Source organism: Etheostoma cragini, chromosome 7 (genome assembly GCF_013103735.1).
Source record: "Etheostoma cragini isolate CJK2018 chromosome 7, CSU_Ecrag_1.0, whole genome shotgun sequence".
NCBI lineage: Eukaryota > Metazoa > Chordata > Actinopteri > Perciformes > Percidae > Etheostoma > Etheostoma cragini.
Genome location: NC_048413.1, coordinates 16,213,764 through 16,231,186, shown reverse-complemented (window position 1 = coordinate 16,231,186; position 17,423 = coordinate 16,213,764). Strand labels below are relative to the sequence as shown.

Genomic DNA, 17,423 nt, shown 5'->3' with positions numbered 1-17,423 from the left:
CTCATATGGTGATACTGATCATCTCCTTCCATCCATCCTAACCCATCCTTCAGTCCCCCCTCTGTTCCTGCCTCTTCCCTCTCTCTCTGCCCATGTTTTACTTTGACAAATGGAAAATCATCACATCTGGTGGGACTCACATTCCCATAATCCCTTCATCACAGCTGGGATTGACAGGGAACTGGCAGCACGGATGCTGCGATGGGGAAGAAACAAAGGCGAGGAGCATAGGGGCAGAAAAGGGGGGACTCAGAGAGACAGACTTAGCTCTGGGGGTTAAAGGTGCAGTAGGTAAGACTTATAAAATTAACTTTCTATCATATTTGCTGAAACTGACCCAATGTTTGAGTAGAACTACATGAAGCAAGTAATACAAAAATAAAAAAAACTTCCCTTATGGCACTACTTACAGCCTGGAGTGCGATTTGCAAAAATCCACAGCTCCCTGTTCAGATGCACCAATCCGGGCCAGGGGGTTGTCTAACTGCGTGTCAATCACTGCTCATGAACACACATTCAATCTCCCTTGTGGGGGAAGGAGCTTAGGAGACCGTTTTGGGGTTTAGCAGAAAGGGTGGAGTGACTGAGAAGTTGTTGATGTTCAAATTTTTTGGCTAAGTCCTGGATCTTCGCAATCCTACCTACAGCACCTTTAAGGTGTGATGAACGCTGCAAGAACTGACAGTGGATTTTCATTGCCTCTTGACTTCCTCTGTTCCTCCCTTTCATCCTCTCTCTAAGCAAGGCTGGGGTTTAATGGATGGGATGATCTATGAGCTCAGTGGATCATAGCTCAGACTCGGGCGAGCCGATGTTCTGGTAGCCTGTCTTGGTGCTGGTGCCGTAGTTGGTGTTGGTCATCTCCTGGGTACCACCGGGGCCCAGGTAAGCACGGTGGGCAGGCATCGGGGAAGGAACCTCGCTGAGCTTCTTGCTGAGGATGAAGCGCTGCTCGTCCTGCTCTTCAAGGTTGGAGATGTCCTTCATCATGCCCTTACGGTAGGAGACGGACAGCTTATTGGAACCGTCTGAGACCAGGTTGAAGTGGCGAACAATAAAGACGAGGGGTAAAGGCAGCATGGCCAGCACGATGAGGGAGTAGGCCATGGCTAAAGCCCAGGGAGGGTAGCTATGGAAGCGCTCTGCGCCCTAGCAAACAAAGAGTGCAGAGGGAAGAGGATGAATAAAATGGAATAGAGGTTTAAAAACAGAAGAAAGAGGAAGACATTTATGGAATAATCAAGTCTGGTATCCAAGAGCCACTGAACACAGACCTCAGCCTCCACCCAAGCGTTGTATCCTGCAGGACTGGTGGCCATTTCGATGACAGTGGAGAAGATGAGCACCACCAGGACAGCTGGCGACACAAATCTCCACATGTAGTAATAGAAGGCGTACGGCCTGAAACCAAGCATGTCCTCCAGGTCCTGCATGAACCTGTGAGGAAATGAGAAAAATAAATAGTTGGAAGGAGTTCCATCTAAGGATCCCAGTTGGCCATGCCAATAAGCAAACATGCACAATACCAGATGCATTAAATGGATTACAGCACCCATCATCAAAATGATTAATTACATCTTTGATTTTAATTGATGATAAAGTCAAAATGTCTGCTGTGGAAAAAGCTCTATTGTTTGTTGTTATCTGTCCTGGCTTTCTCCTTGTCCGTTCACTCTTCATATAGTAGTGAGCAGCAAATTCAGATTTTGGACTCTTGTGAATCATTGTCATTTGCATTTTGTATCATCACTCACAGGTGAATGTCACAGTGTGAAGCATTGCATTTTGGGATTGAGGCTGTACTTACCTATAGAAACAGTGTTGCTTTAAGCTAAATGCTAATGTCAGAATGCTAACATGCTTCAATGACAATGTTGATATTTAGCAGTAAATGTTCACTCGTTACCATCTGAGTTTAGTGTGTTGTTACGATGCTATGCTCCAACAGGGTCAGTACTGAATTGGGACACACGAGGGTGCCGGTTTGTTGGACGCTGATTAAACCCGGCCCAAGCGGCAGGTGGGAGAGTGATGGAGGATTGATTCAGGAAGCAGAGGCAGAGGGCCTCAAGTGGACGGATGCCACAGGTCATGCAAGCTGGAGACAAACATTTCAAAGATTGGTTCTTGAAAAATCTGGTTTTCTTGGTAACCCACAGCGTGACTTTTTGTTAATATGCTTTTTAAAACCTAAACGACGACCCCAAAGAAGCGGGCTGGTGCAGAATGCACATCAAAGCGCGCTGGCCGTCTTGACAAGGGAGACACCAAAAGCTAGCAGGCCTGGCTCCAGAACATGAATTGAAACAGAGGCTGTTTACGTCAGTTAACACAGCACAACCCTCTCTAGAAGTAGGAAAGACACACACTCATCCAGGGCCAGCTATGTCTCATTCTCACAGAGAGGAGTTAATATATTTGTTATGAATGCTAACAGCACTAAACACAAAGGATAGCTGATGCAGATGGGAATGACATTAGTTTTGATGGTCGCAACCCTTAGAGCTGCTAGCATTGATAAAAGTATTTAGATTTTGGTGAACCGTCCCTTTGAATGAAGGAGAGACAGATAAGTCTGGCTAGTTTGGAAACAGATAACGGCGTCCTTTTTACAAATTGACCAGACACTGCAAATGTCTACCAGCTGCTTTAAAATGAATAATATCCAAATATGGCTTCAATCTACATATTCAGTTGAGTAACCTCTTAGTGCCGTAGATCCAGGCTACAGAGATGTTTTCCAGGATCACCACCACAGTGAGAGGCAAACCAGCCGAGTAGTCATCAAACATTGTGACAAAGTAGTTCCCGGAGCGCTGCACAAACAGCAGGCCTAACAGAAAGGCTATGATACAGCAAGCCACTGAGAAAGAGAAGAAGAATGAGAATCACAAACACTTCAATTTCATAAAGCACAATAGACATGAGTTACAGAGTTTCATAACCAGAATTAAGAATTGTCAACTCACCACACAGGATCTCTTTGCGGATCTTGAAAGCATCAAGTATGGGTGTGGTGATGCCAGTCATGGTGCCAATCATGCTTCCTAGACCCAAGTTGATCAGCATGAAGAAGAACATGACAGACCAGAAGGGACTGCCAGGGAAATGTGTCATGGCCTCTGTGAAGGCGATGAATGCCAGACCAGTGCCCTGAACCGCCTGGAAGATGAGAGAAGAAGCTGGAGGTCCAAGATGGCAAATAATGGCTAAAGATGATGTGCTGAATTAAACTGAGTGATCCTTTGTGAAAAATCACTCACTTAGGTTCATAGTGCAGCTATTCAAGGTGATATGTGCATCTCAAAGAAACTTGATGAATGGATTAGTACTGTAGATAACGCTTATTTTGCTTATTTTACTTTGTAGGTTTTCTGGAAATATGGTGTATTTTGCCTGTGGTAAGTGGAATGACAGGGGAAATAACACTCTAAGAAATGTCCTGCTATGAAAAATAACAGATTCTGTAGAGGGATCTGGGGCTGCAACTAACAATTATTTTTATTATCAGTTTGTCTGACAGTTATTTTCTTATATTACATAAATTGTTGTTCAAATAAAATAAAAGAATGCATCGGACTGAAGCGATGAACTGATTGTCAAATTGATTGATTGATTAAATGGATAATCATTGCCGCTCTAGAGGAAACATTACTTTGCTTAGCATCATGCTATTTTTAACCTCCCCTGTCTCCGTTATTTTGTATATATATATATATATATAAAATAATATATATATTATATATATGTATATATATACATACATAAGAACTTGACGTGCATCATCACTTAAACACAAACTACGTCTTGATAGCATAACACACTTCTGATTATTTAGAAATACTTAACACTCACATTGTCACTTCAGTGTGTGAATTGTGAATTCTCCCCCCTCTGACCTTGTTGAGTTCGTCCTCTAGCACACAGGCGTCCAGGCCCAGCTGGTCAAAGCTGTCCTCCTTCACCGTTTTAATGACACCATACATCTCTGCATAGTCCTGTGCGGACAGGTGGGAGAAGTTGATGTGAGGAGGGATGAGCTCTTTGCTCAGCACACCTGTGTTCAAGAAGCCCAAAATCTTCTCTGCATTTCTGCACATGGACAATAGGAGATGTGGAGAAAAGGGTTGTGTTATGGACTAAAGGTCACAGTAAAAACGGCTGCCAACGAGAGATTGGTCAGGTAACATTTGTTAAAGTATGAAACACTCACTCAACAACACACTTCTCGTTCATGATGTTCGCCTTGAACCCCAGGACCGCAAACACAACTAAAGTTGCCAGGATGGAGGTAACAAAGTTAATGACGGAGACCAGCGTAGCATCAAAGTGACAGTTGTTGTCTCGCTTGTTGTAACTAGAGAAAGCGATGACACCTCCGAAGCCAAGACCGAGAGCAAAAAAGACTTGTGTGGCTGCTTCTCTCCACACCTGGGGCTCCAACATCTTTTCTAGCTAGAGGAAAGGAAGAGGAAAATGTTAAAGTTTAGGTCGTGTATGTTGCCTTTTTCTTCTTAAAATCACTTGATGTTGATGAACATTGATGTTTTGCCCTCAATGACAATATTTTGTATATCCTATGTATTCTACCACGTTCAATGCTTAATTGAAGATACTGAAACTGATGACTGATCACAGCTGGCATGATATAACCAACTGAAAAACATCTTTTGTACATTATTTTACATGTTGGTCCCCTATTTGTAATCGGGGACAGGATAAAAAAATATAGTTATGTCTAACATTATGTATAAAATATATTGATATGTTTTGAGCAATTGCTGGTCATGCAACAAGACACACTGTGGTGTCTGTGGGAACTGAAAGTGCAACTTCTACAAACAATATCTCATGGTCTTATCTTTCATTTAGTATTCAATAATTCACATTGCATAATCATATGATGCTATACAGGTTCAATTTTTCTCTTTTCTATGTAATTATATGTATCCACCACTAGATGGGGACAACGATTTCCCCAAAAATATATGTTAAAAAACAAAGATGTTAATGACATTTATGCATGAGCGGATATAAATGGCCTTGGTAGTAAAGCAGCTAAAACCATAAACCCCAGCTTAGCAGCTTGCATAGACAAAGTGTCACTTATGTTACATATCTCCTTGGCTAACAGACAGTGTATAAGTGATTAGAACCAAGACAGCAGCGAGCTTTCCACTCTAGCACACCATAATTACACTGTGGACAACCACAGTAAAATATTACTTGTTTTTGTAATTTTATTGTTAAAATATTTCTGCTGAGGCTACCCTATTTTAGAGTTGCCACTATTTTCTCTTACCTTAGGGGTGAACATGTGAGCAATGCCATCCACCGCGCCCTTCAGCATCAAACCTCGCACCAGGAAACAGAAAAGCACCACATATGGGAAAAGAGAGCTAAAGTACATCACCTAAGAAAAAGAGAGAGAAAGTCAAGTCCATTGTTGCCATGGACACACGTTTCTGAGGCCTCACACATTGAATGAGGACCAAAATGCAACCATACACGCATGCACGCACGCACGCATGACCACATACACACACACAATGGCTATTATAATTGATGGCTTGGCATTGAGTCTGAGAAATCTGACCAAATGTGGAGAGGACTCCTTGAGGTTTGTAGAGATGAGTCAAAAATCCTGCCTTCAGTATTTCGGGGAATTATTGCAATACTATTTCGGGGAATCCTTGCAGTACTACGTTCAGTGTTTAAAAAACCGTGTCAAACTTTGGTGATCCATGTATTTTCCTACTGAAATGAGGGCCGGATGTTGCGCTGCGGTGTATGACTCAGTTTCTGGACTGAGATTACAGGACGTTGTTGCAGTTGTTGCCACGCAAGAGCAAAGTGAATAAAACATTCACCGATATGGCGGAATCATCGATTCAAAATAGATTTTAAAGGGGTGCGGGAATGGTTATATAGAGTATTTCACGCTGTTCCTTAAGGTCTCCTAAGGATTGTAACATTGTTTGGGCTAAAAAGTGACGCGGGCTGTTGTCTGCTGAACTCCGTCCATAAAAAAAAACATATATTTTTGTAAAACGGCACATATTTGACCCCTACATAGTTGATTTCCGCATAATAAAAGTCTCATAAGTGAATTTAGCGATGAAATAGCAGAAGAAAAATGTATACAATTTCTGAGATCTGCGCAACCTATTCAGAAAATTACCTGATCAGTGGTGTAGCCTATGTTAATCTCGAGACGTGACAAAGATAGAGGCCAGAGCCAAAAAAGGAGAAGCCACATTGTTGACGTCAACTATGAGCTTTGTTGAGATCTGCCCGTTTTTAGAGGCTGTTTCAAATTGTTACATTTGCAGAGGAAAGAGGTGTCGATGGGATTTTGAGGTTGTAAATATGTCCTATTTACCCACCAAACTGTCGTTAGGGTTAGGGTCAACTATTGCAAGGTAAAATCGGTTTTAGCATTCTATCACCCCTTTAAAGCTTTTGTTAAAATTATTTATTGTGTACATCTTCATATGGTGTGGTAATCTTGCTAGTTTGCAGACTCTGCCCCTGCTGTGAAGCCATGGAGACCCCGTACCTTCCCAGAGGACTGGATGCCCTTGATGACAGCCAGGCAGACCAAGATCCAAGCTACCAGAAGGGACAGGGTCATCTTCCAGTTCAGGCCGCCGGTGTCATCGATCGAGCTGGTGATGTTGAGAGTCTGGCGGTACCAGAAGTAAGTTGTGGCCGAGCTCTTCTCACACTCTGGCTCCACAACTACAACAGCAATTAGGAAAGGGACAGAAATGGCATAAACAGTGCTGCAACAGTGGAGATGCACATCATAAATTATGGACATTCAATTTGCTTGTAAGTTTTGCAGGATATATGTTTTTATTTATCTCTAAATAGTCAGTGGGGGACTAAAGTATTTGCTTGAGTAAAAGTAGCAAAACCACAATGTCTTGCTTTTAAATATGACTAAAAATAAAAAAATATAAGAAGCAATTGTACTTGAAATTATTAAAAGCAAGATACACATTATGCAGAAAGGTTCCTTTTAAAATGTTCTATTCATTTTTTTTATTGTATTCATGTGTAAGTATCATCTTAATGTTGACTGACAAGGTTTAGCTAATAAGCTATGCTACGGATGCTTGACTGAAATTAATGACTCACATTGTTAAACCTTAAACTGCAAACATCTCCATCCTCACAAGTTTTTTTAATCCATAATTTGAGTCAAAAAGCCTTATTTTTTATAAAACTCATTTTTCTAAAACCAAGTGTCTTTTAAAATAAGTAAATTCAAACTGAAGAAAAGTTGAAATCATTGGATTTCCCATTTTTGATTTTTGATTTTGATTTCTTTTCTAATCAAACATTTTTTAACAATTGTTTGAACACTTGTTTACATGTTTACTAGCTTACCAACTACTACAGTCTTCTTCTTCCCTGCCTTTGCTGATGAATTACTGTGTTTCTTGACGCATTACTGCCAACTTTTGTTCAGTGGAGTGTAAAAACATTGACATGAATATGTATCGTGTGATGAACGCAAAATCGCAACGCACTTGTTAAAACTTTGCTCTATAGCACTGCTAGTGCTACAAAACTCTACAGGGTATCTTTAAAATGCAAAGTAAAAAGGAGAAAAAATTAAGATAAAGTACAAGTACTTTGTAATTTGAGTAAATGTCCCTAGTTACTGTGCATTCCACCTCTGCACAAGTTTCCACAAAATCCTGTTGGAGGCTTCACAGCATCCCCTCTGCATTAATAATCATGAGCAGAGTCGACATCCTTCCCTCTAATGTTAATGTAAGCTGATGCCCTTTACTCTGCCAGAGCTCGCATGTGCCTCCACCACAGGCTACCTGCTGCCAGCCATTCGAGGTACTCACACTGTTGGCCGGGTCATACTATGTGACAGGCCTCGCCAACAGAGCTGCTCTGTAGAATGACTTGCAGCAGGACCATCCTAGGTAGAGAGACAGCACAAACACTTTTCTGTTAGCCTGCAGAGGCACTGCTGCTTGACTGCAGAGCCACAGTGAGGCAAGCTGTTTCAATGCAAAGACATATTCTGCAGCTTTGTGCAACACCCTGCGTTGCACTAGGTAGCCTGTGTACATCTGCTGAGCTACTTGGCTGAATATGAAATGGTCTTGCAGGGCTCTGCAGCATTTTCCTCTACATGGTGTTGAGGGTTTCCAAAAAAAAGCTCTTTTGTATCGGCACTTGTCATTTTTTCGCACATCTCTGTATAGCTGAAGTGCATTGTGTTGTGCACTTACTGGCTTGGGATCCATTTCTCTGGATGGGGCATTCAGCCCAAGGCAGTGGATACTGGAAAGACTGGAAGAAATAGAAGATGCTCCAGCCGATAATCACATTATAGTAGAGGCCCACAAAACCACAAACCTGAGGGGGAAATGAGAGAAAACGGCAATAGTTATAACTCCTAAAAAAATAATCTCTATCTTACAACACACATGCACAAACAGCAGAGGGGACAAACAGCTTGCAGTTTGTTGAGGTGAACGCATCTTCTTGGGAGAGGGCACGGATGCTGAGCACACAGCTTAAGTCGGAGTGTGGATAAATTATTGAGCTGTTTGCTCTCAGCAGCAGCTGAGGCTGGGGTCCTCTATAATAAGGTATTTATAGCTGCTGAATCTCCCTCTCCCACATCAAGGCTAACACACGCCTTACTGACCCAGGCCAGGCCTCTCCCCCTCCTCTTTTGATGAAATCACTATCAAACAGAAATACTGGGTGCGTGATGGTTCACTACTCCTGCACATGATTGGGACAGATTATGACAGCTGGTCTTTGCATGCCGCTTGCTGTAAAACAGGAGGAAGTAACATGAGAAGGCAGAGACCAGTAGAGTGAGTTCTACAGCCCATTTGTTGTCCCCATGGCTGACAGGAAAACAGATGTGATTGGTGTTTTAACTAATAATAAGACTTAGTAGGTCATTAATAAATCCCTCTCAATCTACTTCACCAATGGATATTTCCCCCTGTGAAAACCAATGGATTAAATTGTAATTGACACGATTTCATGCTGACCTTGTGAATGAACGTACAAACATTTTAAGCCTTCATTCAAGCCTATATAGTGTTAGTTTTAGTCTTTTATATTTCAAAAGTTTGGGTGTCTGGACAGTATCACTTTACATGTGGGGTCACAATTCGGCCGTGACAATGTTTTAATTATAATTCCAACAGCTTGACCTGTACATAATTAATACAATATATTTAGGACTTCCTATGGATGGCAATGTTAGTCGGTGCACCACTTTGGCCCTGACTGAAATATCTCAACTATAGGATGGACTTCCATGAAATTTGGAACAGACAAACATGTCTGTCAAAGGATGAAATGCGATGATATTATATATATATATCCTTTAGCTTTCATCTAGCAACATGATTAGGTCAAAATTTAAATGTTTTTTGTTTTTTTACCAATTACATACAAATTGAATGACCTTCCTATCATATTCAGCAGCACTTTTTGGAAAAGCGGAAACAAATGTTAGCATTCTATTCTGCAACATGGATATTGTTGAAAGAAAACATGTAAATGGGAATAAATTATGAAGAAAAACAGAAGCAGTGATACTGTTATATGAAATAAAATATATAATAAACTATACATACATATATTCATGGAATATGATTATTCTATATACATATATACTGTTTATATGTGAATCATATAATATATACTATATAGATGTATACAATTTATATAATTTCATGTGAATATGATTATTCTATAAATATATTTTGTATATACAGTATATATATACTGTGTATATAATATAATATTATTCCTGTTGAATCTTCTTCAATCATAAATGCATGTTGTAATGTATAAATATATGCATATATAAAAACCAGTATGATGAGTTAAATGGGTAACCGTCTCGTGGTGCTTACCATCAGACTGGAAACCCCGATGCCTCCCAGCTGTGGACAGACGTAGTTCCACACCCCGATGCTGCCACGCCTGATCCTCTGTCCCACTGCCAGCTCCAGGAAGAACAGGGGGATGCCAATGAGGAGGAGAAGAATAAAGTAGGGCACCAGGTATGCACCTGAGACAGAGGATGGTTAGAAAGAAGAGGCATTATTGCAGAGAGTGCGGCTACATTGATTGTCTGAATGTTTGAAATTCATCTATAGCTCCTTGTACAACAGCAGTAGGGAACTTGGAGTTTGGAGTCTATTCTCCTTATTATCCTCCACCCCTCTAATTCCACTCCCTTCTCATCCTCTTTTCCTTCTCATACTTCATTGTTCGCCCTACCTCCTTGTCTCCATTGTCAACTGCCATTCACCACTTCATCTTTTTTTGCAAAAGGGACAATGGAGAGAGAGCGGCAGGCACTCAAAGACAACAAGTCTGGTCTAGTCCGTCTTGCTTACGTCAGGACATGAAGGGGCAAAATGGTGACGAACCCATCCACAGCCAGAGAGCACAGGCTCATACTGACGGACAGCAGGGAGGAGCAGCCTGCTTCCCGACTAAAAACAGGTGAAGTTAAACTTGATCAAAACCACTGGTGACGTCGTGAGTGGCTATTAGAGCTAGCAGCAGACAAAGGGAACAAAGACAGGCACACAGTGTCGTGTTACACAGTGGTATTATTATCTGGACCATTAGAAGTGACTTCTGTGTTGCTGCCTACTTTCACTCATCTTTGATGTGTATTTTGAGCAGCAGACTCACATAACAGAGAGGAAATCAAAACATGTTGGTGAGGGGATCAGGACTAGCTCAGTACGTGGTCACATAGAGGATGATTCCTGTTCATTTTAACTACACATTGACCTCTCATCCGGTTCTCTGGATTTCTATAGTTGAAAACACTAAACTTGGTTAAACTATTCATGGCACAATCATAGAGATGTCAATCCAGAATATATAAATACAGAACACAGAAAATACACAACAATGTTTATTGACTAACAGGTGGTAAAAACTAATTGGAGATTCAGCATTAAATTTAATGGCATGACAGAGGCCAGTGGGCATTCTCAATCAAATTATGTATCCTGGACTGGGGACGAGAAAATGCAAATCTCATGCTCAAACAAAAGCATACAATCAAAACTGTTACATGCTATTGAGTTAACTACTACACCTAGCCACTTATTAAATTGAGGATTTCACACTCATAAAAAAATAACATCATTAACAGCATTGACGCAGTACAATGTTTCTTTGTTAACAATCACTCATCACCCTGAAGCAGTCGCATGTACACTGTGGGTGTCCCCATTAGGAATCAACTTTAAAACCCAAGAAGTGTCTTTACACCGCATACACAAAACGTTTGAGTTTCTCTGATTCAAACACTGAAGTGCACTTACCTCCACCGTTCTTCTGGCACAGGTAGGGGAACCTCCAGACGTTACCCAGGCCCACAGAGAAGCCCACCTGGGCCAGGATGTACTCTAGTTTGTTGTTCCAGGCTGGTCTGCCGTCCTCTGCGTCAGGGTCAGGGGAGGGTATCAGGGCCTTCACTGGAGCAGTAGAGCCAGGACTCAAACCCATACTCATCTGACTGCTCTTGTAGTCCATGGGGTGCTCTAGGGACAGCAGGTCAGCCACCGACTCAGTGACCGGCTCATTACTGTGCTCCCGCTGGGTCACCTTAGTGTTCTTTGGCATGGCTGCAACACCAGAGCTCCTTCAGGATGAATGTGTTGGAAGGGACTGACTGGAGGGAGATCAGAAGGAAGCAGGGACTAAAAGTTGTGTTTTTATCTTCAGTCTGCAATGAGAAACAGTTGGAGACAAACACAAAATGTAAAGTGTTTTTTTCTTCCTAAACCATCAAATGTAACATTGAAAAATAAGGACGCTTTTAACTGAGTGTATAGGATCCAACAATTCTGTGGTTTCAGCTTCTCAAATTTGAAAATGTTCTGATTTTCTAGCTTGATCTCAAAGGTCCCATGGCCTGAAAATTTCACTTCATGAGGTTTTTAACCTTAACATGAATTGCCCCAGCCTGCCCATGGTCCACCAATGGCTAGAAATGGCGATAGGTGTAAACTGAGCCCTGGGTATCCTACCCTGCCTTTGAGAAAATGAAAGCTCAGATGGGCCAATCTGGAATCTTTCCCCTTATGAGGTCATAAGGGGCAAGGTTACTTCCCCTTTATCTACTTTGCCCGCTCAGAGAATTTAGTCCACCCATGAGAGAGAGACATCATGGCTTACAAACGAGCAAAGTGGCAGTTGGTCAAAGCCCCGCCCCCAGCCTCCACCCCCTCCTCGAAAGCTACAGACTCAGAAATGGCATATACTAAGGAATGCTCATTGTGGGACTGGCTCTAGTGGCTGTAATTCTGCGCCAAGGGTGAATTTTGGAAAAAAGACTTCAGATACAGCATTAGGGGACCACTATGGTCTATAATCATCCAAAAAGCACTATGTCATGGAACCTTCAAACAAAAACGTGCTGGTTGGACAAAAATTAAGAAAGAGTAATGTGCTTTATTTCCTCACTAATTTCTCATTTTTATTGACCAAGCGATTATTAGAGAAAATAATCACCTTCATGAAAATAATCACATTAATAAAAACTGTCACTAATTGCAGCCATCTACAATAACATCACTAGTGACTTTAACCATTTTGGTTTAGAATCATGTGCTCTGCTTTTTTCTGTTTGCTAATTGGCAGCCTACAAGTTTCTTACAATGGCAGTAAAACTTCAGCACTTTAAGGCCATAAGTGAAGTCTTTCAGTAATCTACCTCATTATGGTGAATAAGACACAAAGATTGAATTACAATCCATTTCACAGCAGAGCCCTTTATACTAAAGTTGAGTCATGTGAATAGCATGAAAAGCAGTGTCTGCAACAGTCTGTCTATGGGACTGCTGGTCTCAGGAGAACACAGTGCAATAAAACTAAAGCCTCTAAGCACAGGTTTCATCGGGTATTAATGTAGCCTAACACATTTTTTTATCATCATCTTCAACATCTTGTCTGCAAATTGTTTTAAGATTTCAGAAGCTGTAATGAAAGAGTCCAGGATTCCAGTGCTCCTGAAAAAAAAAAACTGTCTGGAAAGCTAATCTCTCCAAGTTTTCCGGTATGCATCTCCTTTTTAGAGGCCCTTTGCAAATCCAATCTACTAATAATCCAACAATCCTGTGTGAGGTGCCTCCAGAGGAAAACTGGTGTGGACAACAACATGAGAGCTGGTGTGATTTGAAGGTCAGATTATCCTGCTTTAATGAGTTTTACAGTCATTGTTTTAGCAGAGCCGGTAAACAACCCAGACTCTGACACATCTTGTCTTGTGAACACTTTAGTTAGTAGATAACAGGCTCAAAAAATGAGACACTGATTTGATTTTTTTAAAGTGTCAAAATCGATGCGACAAAACAAGAGTTGTTGACTTTTTTATTACATGCTTTCTTCTTCTTTGTCAAAACCAGGCATCAACATTACCCACAATGCAACTCAATCACTGACAGTTTGGATGGAGATTCAGGTCTTATGCTACTAGTGGCTGATGTAGCCTCAAGCAGAGCTCACTTCTTCCTAACTCACCTCTCCCACATTTTTTCATTTTCAAAATTGTAGTCTTCCGCCACAACCGACACTGACTCAAGTAACATCAATTGATGAAGTTTCCATTCAAATAGTTTCTCCTGAATGAAATAGCATGCATGCTCTTTCTCTTCAGGCAAGGTGGCCCACCTTCACTATAAAACACTGTGGGGAACCCTGTTAACACTAATCCCTTTAAATTAAAATGGGAATTTGTAGCTGCAAGCATTAAATACTCCAAACGACGAGACCATTGCCCCTCAAAGACATTATGAGACAGTTAGCATTTATTGCACATTACCTAATTGACTAAAGGTCAGTAAACAGTGAACAGTGAATGAAATCTTAGTTCAATGCAAAAAAAGCAGCTACTGTACAGGAGCAGAAAATGACAGAAACCAGACTTTGAAGACATATTTCAGGTTTGGGACGAACCAGATCTGACTTTCCACTCTGGCAGCTCAAGGACAGAGAATAGAGACCAGAGTTGTTTGATCTGGAGACAAGACCTCTAATCTGAAAACAAATGAAGCCCACTGAGTTCACAGGCAGCAGCATGCACATTCCTGGTGCACATTCCACAGTGGCGCTGAGCCCCTGCAGTCACGACACACAGCAGCTCCGAGGCTGAGAGCTTGACACAGATCGCAGAACAATAGTGACCACAGCAGTCTATAGCTATAATACTGAGTCACCATTGAACCCTCTCCAAATGAGGTGTGAAGCTCATGTATGCATATTTGCAAACAACATTTTTTGGCCACACTGTAAAGTTTTGGGGGGTTTTACGGTGTGTTGAGTTGTTTTGTCCTGCTTTTCTTATGAATGAAAATGTTGCTTAGTAACTAACGATCCAATTTACCACCTATAGTGGATTACACACGAATGGCTGGTAGGACTCTCACTCTGACTGTCTTATCATGTGCAGTGAAAGCTTTCGATGTTGATGCAGAAATCAGAGTTTTACAGTCAGTGCCCTACACAAATGACACTTTAGACAGAAAGTCTTCATGTACAGTGCAAGTCAGTGTTACAGACTATGACTTGGTTATCAATCTCCATCTGAAGGAAAAATGGTGAGGGAGAGTAAACATGGTAGATAATCAGGATAATGAGGAGAATAAAATGCATTCAATGAGGAGTGTTAGGGGTTGTGAGGGGGCTCTGGCAGATATATATATATATATTTTTTTAAACAAAAGTTGAGGAACCAAGAGTACATCAGTGCAAAAGGAAAGGTGCTGCAGAGTATAAATTAGGCTATGTATTTACTTTTTTAAATGCCAGAGGTGGTCCTAGACCCCAGGGAGGTGGATGTGTGATTCTGCTGCGTGTTCCTGTATTTATATGCTTCCTTATTCCCTGCTGACAGTTTGGTGTTGATGATGTAACAGCACAGGTTTCTCAAAGATCTGTTCCACTTTCATCTCGTCTGGTTGCTAAGCAATGGCCCTTTCCTGCAAAACTGAAATCCCATCCCTGCAGCATCAGTGGTCGCCTATCTTTCCTCTTACAATGTTACGTGATATCCAAAGGGTTGGATGCAAATAACGTAACAGGACTGATGGGGGGATAAAGATCTACTGCTGTGTCAATCAGGCAGTGATCACAAAAAAGAAAAATTGTGGCATTATAAAATGTAAGAATTGTACTACCACACAATGATTATGACTACAAAACAGCATCTGCATGGCCATGTTCACACATTCTTCAGACACGTTACACACAGGCCCATTTAGCTTCAAGACTGACTCTGATATAACCTCTGATGCCTTGTCAAGGTCAAATGAATCACATAATTCTAGCAATGCGAAGATGCAAACAACCCCAATACAAAGGCATAGTCAGCAGGTGATCAGCAGCCCCGCATAATTTGTCATATTTGGAACAGATTTGAACACACATGGAGAGGCGTCGTCAAACACGGAGGGTTGCACGAGCGACGTTCACCGTCAATGTTGCGGAGAAATCTCCATCTGTCAGGTGATAAGGTGAACGCTGACATTTATCTCTATCAAGTAAATAGGTTGGGGGGGAGGCGACTATCGCTGGTTATTAGAGCGATTCACGAAAATCCTATTCATTTGTCAGTGAAACAAACACATTATCGAAATTGATCAAATTGTGAAAATGGTTAAAATAATGTTATTCTTACCTTGTGCAATGTACAGAACGGGTTGTAGCGTCCGTGTCAGCGGGACGCAATGACTCCAAAGTGCATGCACGGTCTCTTCATTCAGGCACTGTCTCCAGTATACAACATATCTGCGCGTAAAGATGCAAAATCAGCTTCCAGTCACAAAGGGCGCATATGTGCGTAAAGTCTGACGCAGAAGCTCGACGCCGGCCACAAGTTTGTTTACCAATTACATTAAGGTGTGCAGGTAATGCCTTATTGCAACTGTTTATCACTTGTTGTTGTTCTGCAGCTCTTCAAAAAAGACCAGTGCCCACCCCTCTGCTTTCCACGTGCTTATGGCTATGTGTTGTGGGATAAATGAGCCCCCCATAGTATGGAGAAATTACTATGGCAAGTCACGACGAAGTCTGACGCAGGTTTGACTCATCAGCTCGTGCCCACGTCAGCAGTTGATAAAAACATCTGCAGTGTTCTCAGGACGATAATTAGAGCATCACACAAGTACAATCAGGTATCAAACAAATAGATTAAATATGCTTTTGGAAATGGTATTTAGATTGGTCGAGATGCTCAGCAGCCCTTACAATTGAATGACAATTCTTACTATTATTTTTCATGGAAATTATTTATTATTATCAATATTATCATTCATAGTATTATTACTCATTAGTATTCATTTCATTATTAACACATGTTTTGTTTAATATTTTTGTTTATTAATATTGCTATTACTTCTTATCTGCAGAAGTAGTATAAGAAATATGCAGACAATTTATATTTACTACCCTCATTAGGCGGTGTTTGAGTTTAATACCTAATGGAAATGTATTCATTTGCAGTGTGAGTAAAGTGATGTAGACTAAAATAGATGTGAAAAGACAGTGCTTCCTAAATCACGTGGATTATTTGTGGCACAGTCAGTTTTCTCTCTGACACCAGCAACCACTACTGCTCCACATGCCATGTTTCTTCTTCAGCTCACTGGGTGGCTTCTTTATTTTCACAAACCGAGAAGTTACGATGACCTTTCATTGTTTTGTTGTTAGTTTTGGTGCTATTTTGCATGTAATTGCTCATTATTCAGACCACTAAATGGGTTTGTGAACTCTGAGTACCCTTTAATTAAGGGTGTAAAGAAGTCAAATCCTAGATATTTTTGTACACTGTGGATGAACACTGCAGGTGCAGTCTTGACAAAGGTGTTTCAACTCATAGCAACAACATCCTCCCTCTGTCACCAGAACAAGCTTAGAGTGTGAAAATGAGGCTGTCAGAGGTGTGTCAAACAAGGACACATGGATACTGGTTGAGGGATTAGAGTATTTAGAGAAGCTATGTGCTACTAGTCTGTCAGACCCTGAAGGATATCCTGCAGGAGTAACAGTTTGTTTTTTCACTAATAACTTCTTGACTATCACCGTCAAGAAAATGATTTGTCAGAGTGAAGGTGTTCAGTGATTGCTTCAAACTGCTCCTCTGATCATGTTTTACTCCCTGACATAAAAAGAATAAACATTAAGGACATCATGACAATGCTGTATGTGCTTACATGCACGCACGCACTGCATCAACTGACAACAGTATGCTTCCTGTCTCTTTTATTTCACTCATGTGACTCACTTTCCAAGGGCAGACTGCTGGGATCGGTTGCCATGGCAACCACTGATCATATGAGGGTTACTCACCCTGTGAGCATTTTCTATTTTTTCCCTCCTCCTCTCTAGCACCT

At 41.3% G+C, this 17,423-nt stretch overlaps 1 protein-coding gene across 2 annotated transcripts; it reads right to left on the bottom strand.

The window, feature by feature from the left end:
- Positions 1-435: 435 nt before the first annotated feature.
- slc6a17 (solute carrier family 6 member 17) lies at positions 436-16,051 on the bottom strand. 2 transcript variants are annotated; one of them, XM_034877237.1, is made up of 12 exons: positions 15,710-16,051; positions 11,355-11,758; positions 9,918-10,075; positions 8,262-8,388; positions 6,560-6,741; positions 5,303-5,413; positions 4,214-4,455; positions 3,900-4,092; positions 2,970-3,162; positions 2,704-2,863; positions 1,275-1,437; positions 436-1,149 (listed from the first exon to the last, which is right to left on the bottom strand). In XM_034877237.1, the coding sequence occupies exons 2-12, from the start codon at positions 11,653-11,655 to the stop codon at positions 787-789; spliced, it is 2,193 nt and encodes a 730-aa protein (XP_034733128.1). In that variant the 5' UTR covers positions 11,656-11,758; positions 15,710-16,051; the 3' UTR covers positions 436-786. The 2 variants fall into 2 exon arrangements, with proteins under 2 accessions (XP_034733128.1, XP_034733129.1); XM_034877238.1 differs by having other exon boundaries at positions 11,355-11,761; positions 15,731-16,051.
- Between the last annotated feature and the right edge of the window lie 1,372 nt (positions 16,052-17,423).

What these genes read in the sequence shown, in the direction of transcription:
- slc6a17 (XM_034877237.1), bottom strand. Translation starts at nt 11,655, where the DNA reads ATGCCAAAGAACACTAAGGTGACCCAGCGGGAGCACAGTAATGAGCCG. An exon ending in TCGGGGTTTCCAGTCTGATG is followed by an intron (nt 8,389 to 9,917) that starts GTAAGCACCACG and finishes TTTCCCCCTCAG; the next exon opens with GTTTGTGGTTTTGTGGGCCT. An exon ending in TGGATCTACGGCACTAAGAG is followed by an intron (nt 1,438 to 2,703) that starts GTTACTCAACTG and finishes ATTTCCTCACAG; the next exon opens with GTTCATGCAGGACCTGGAGG.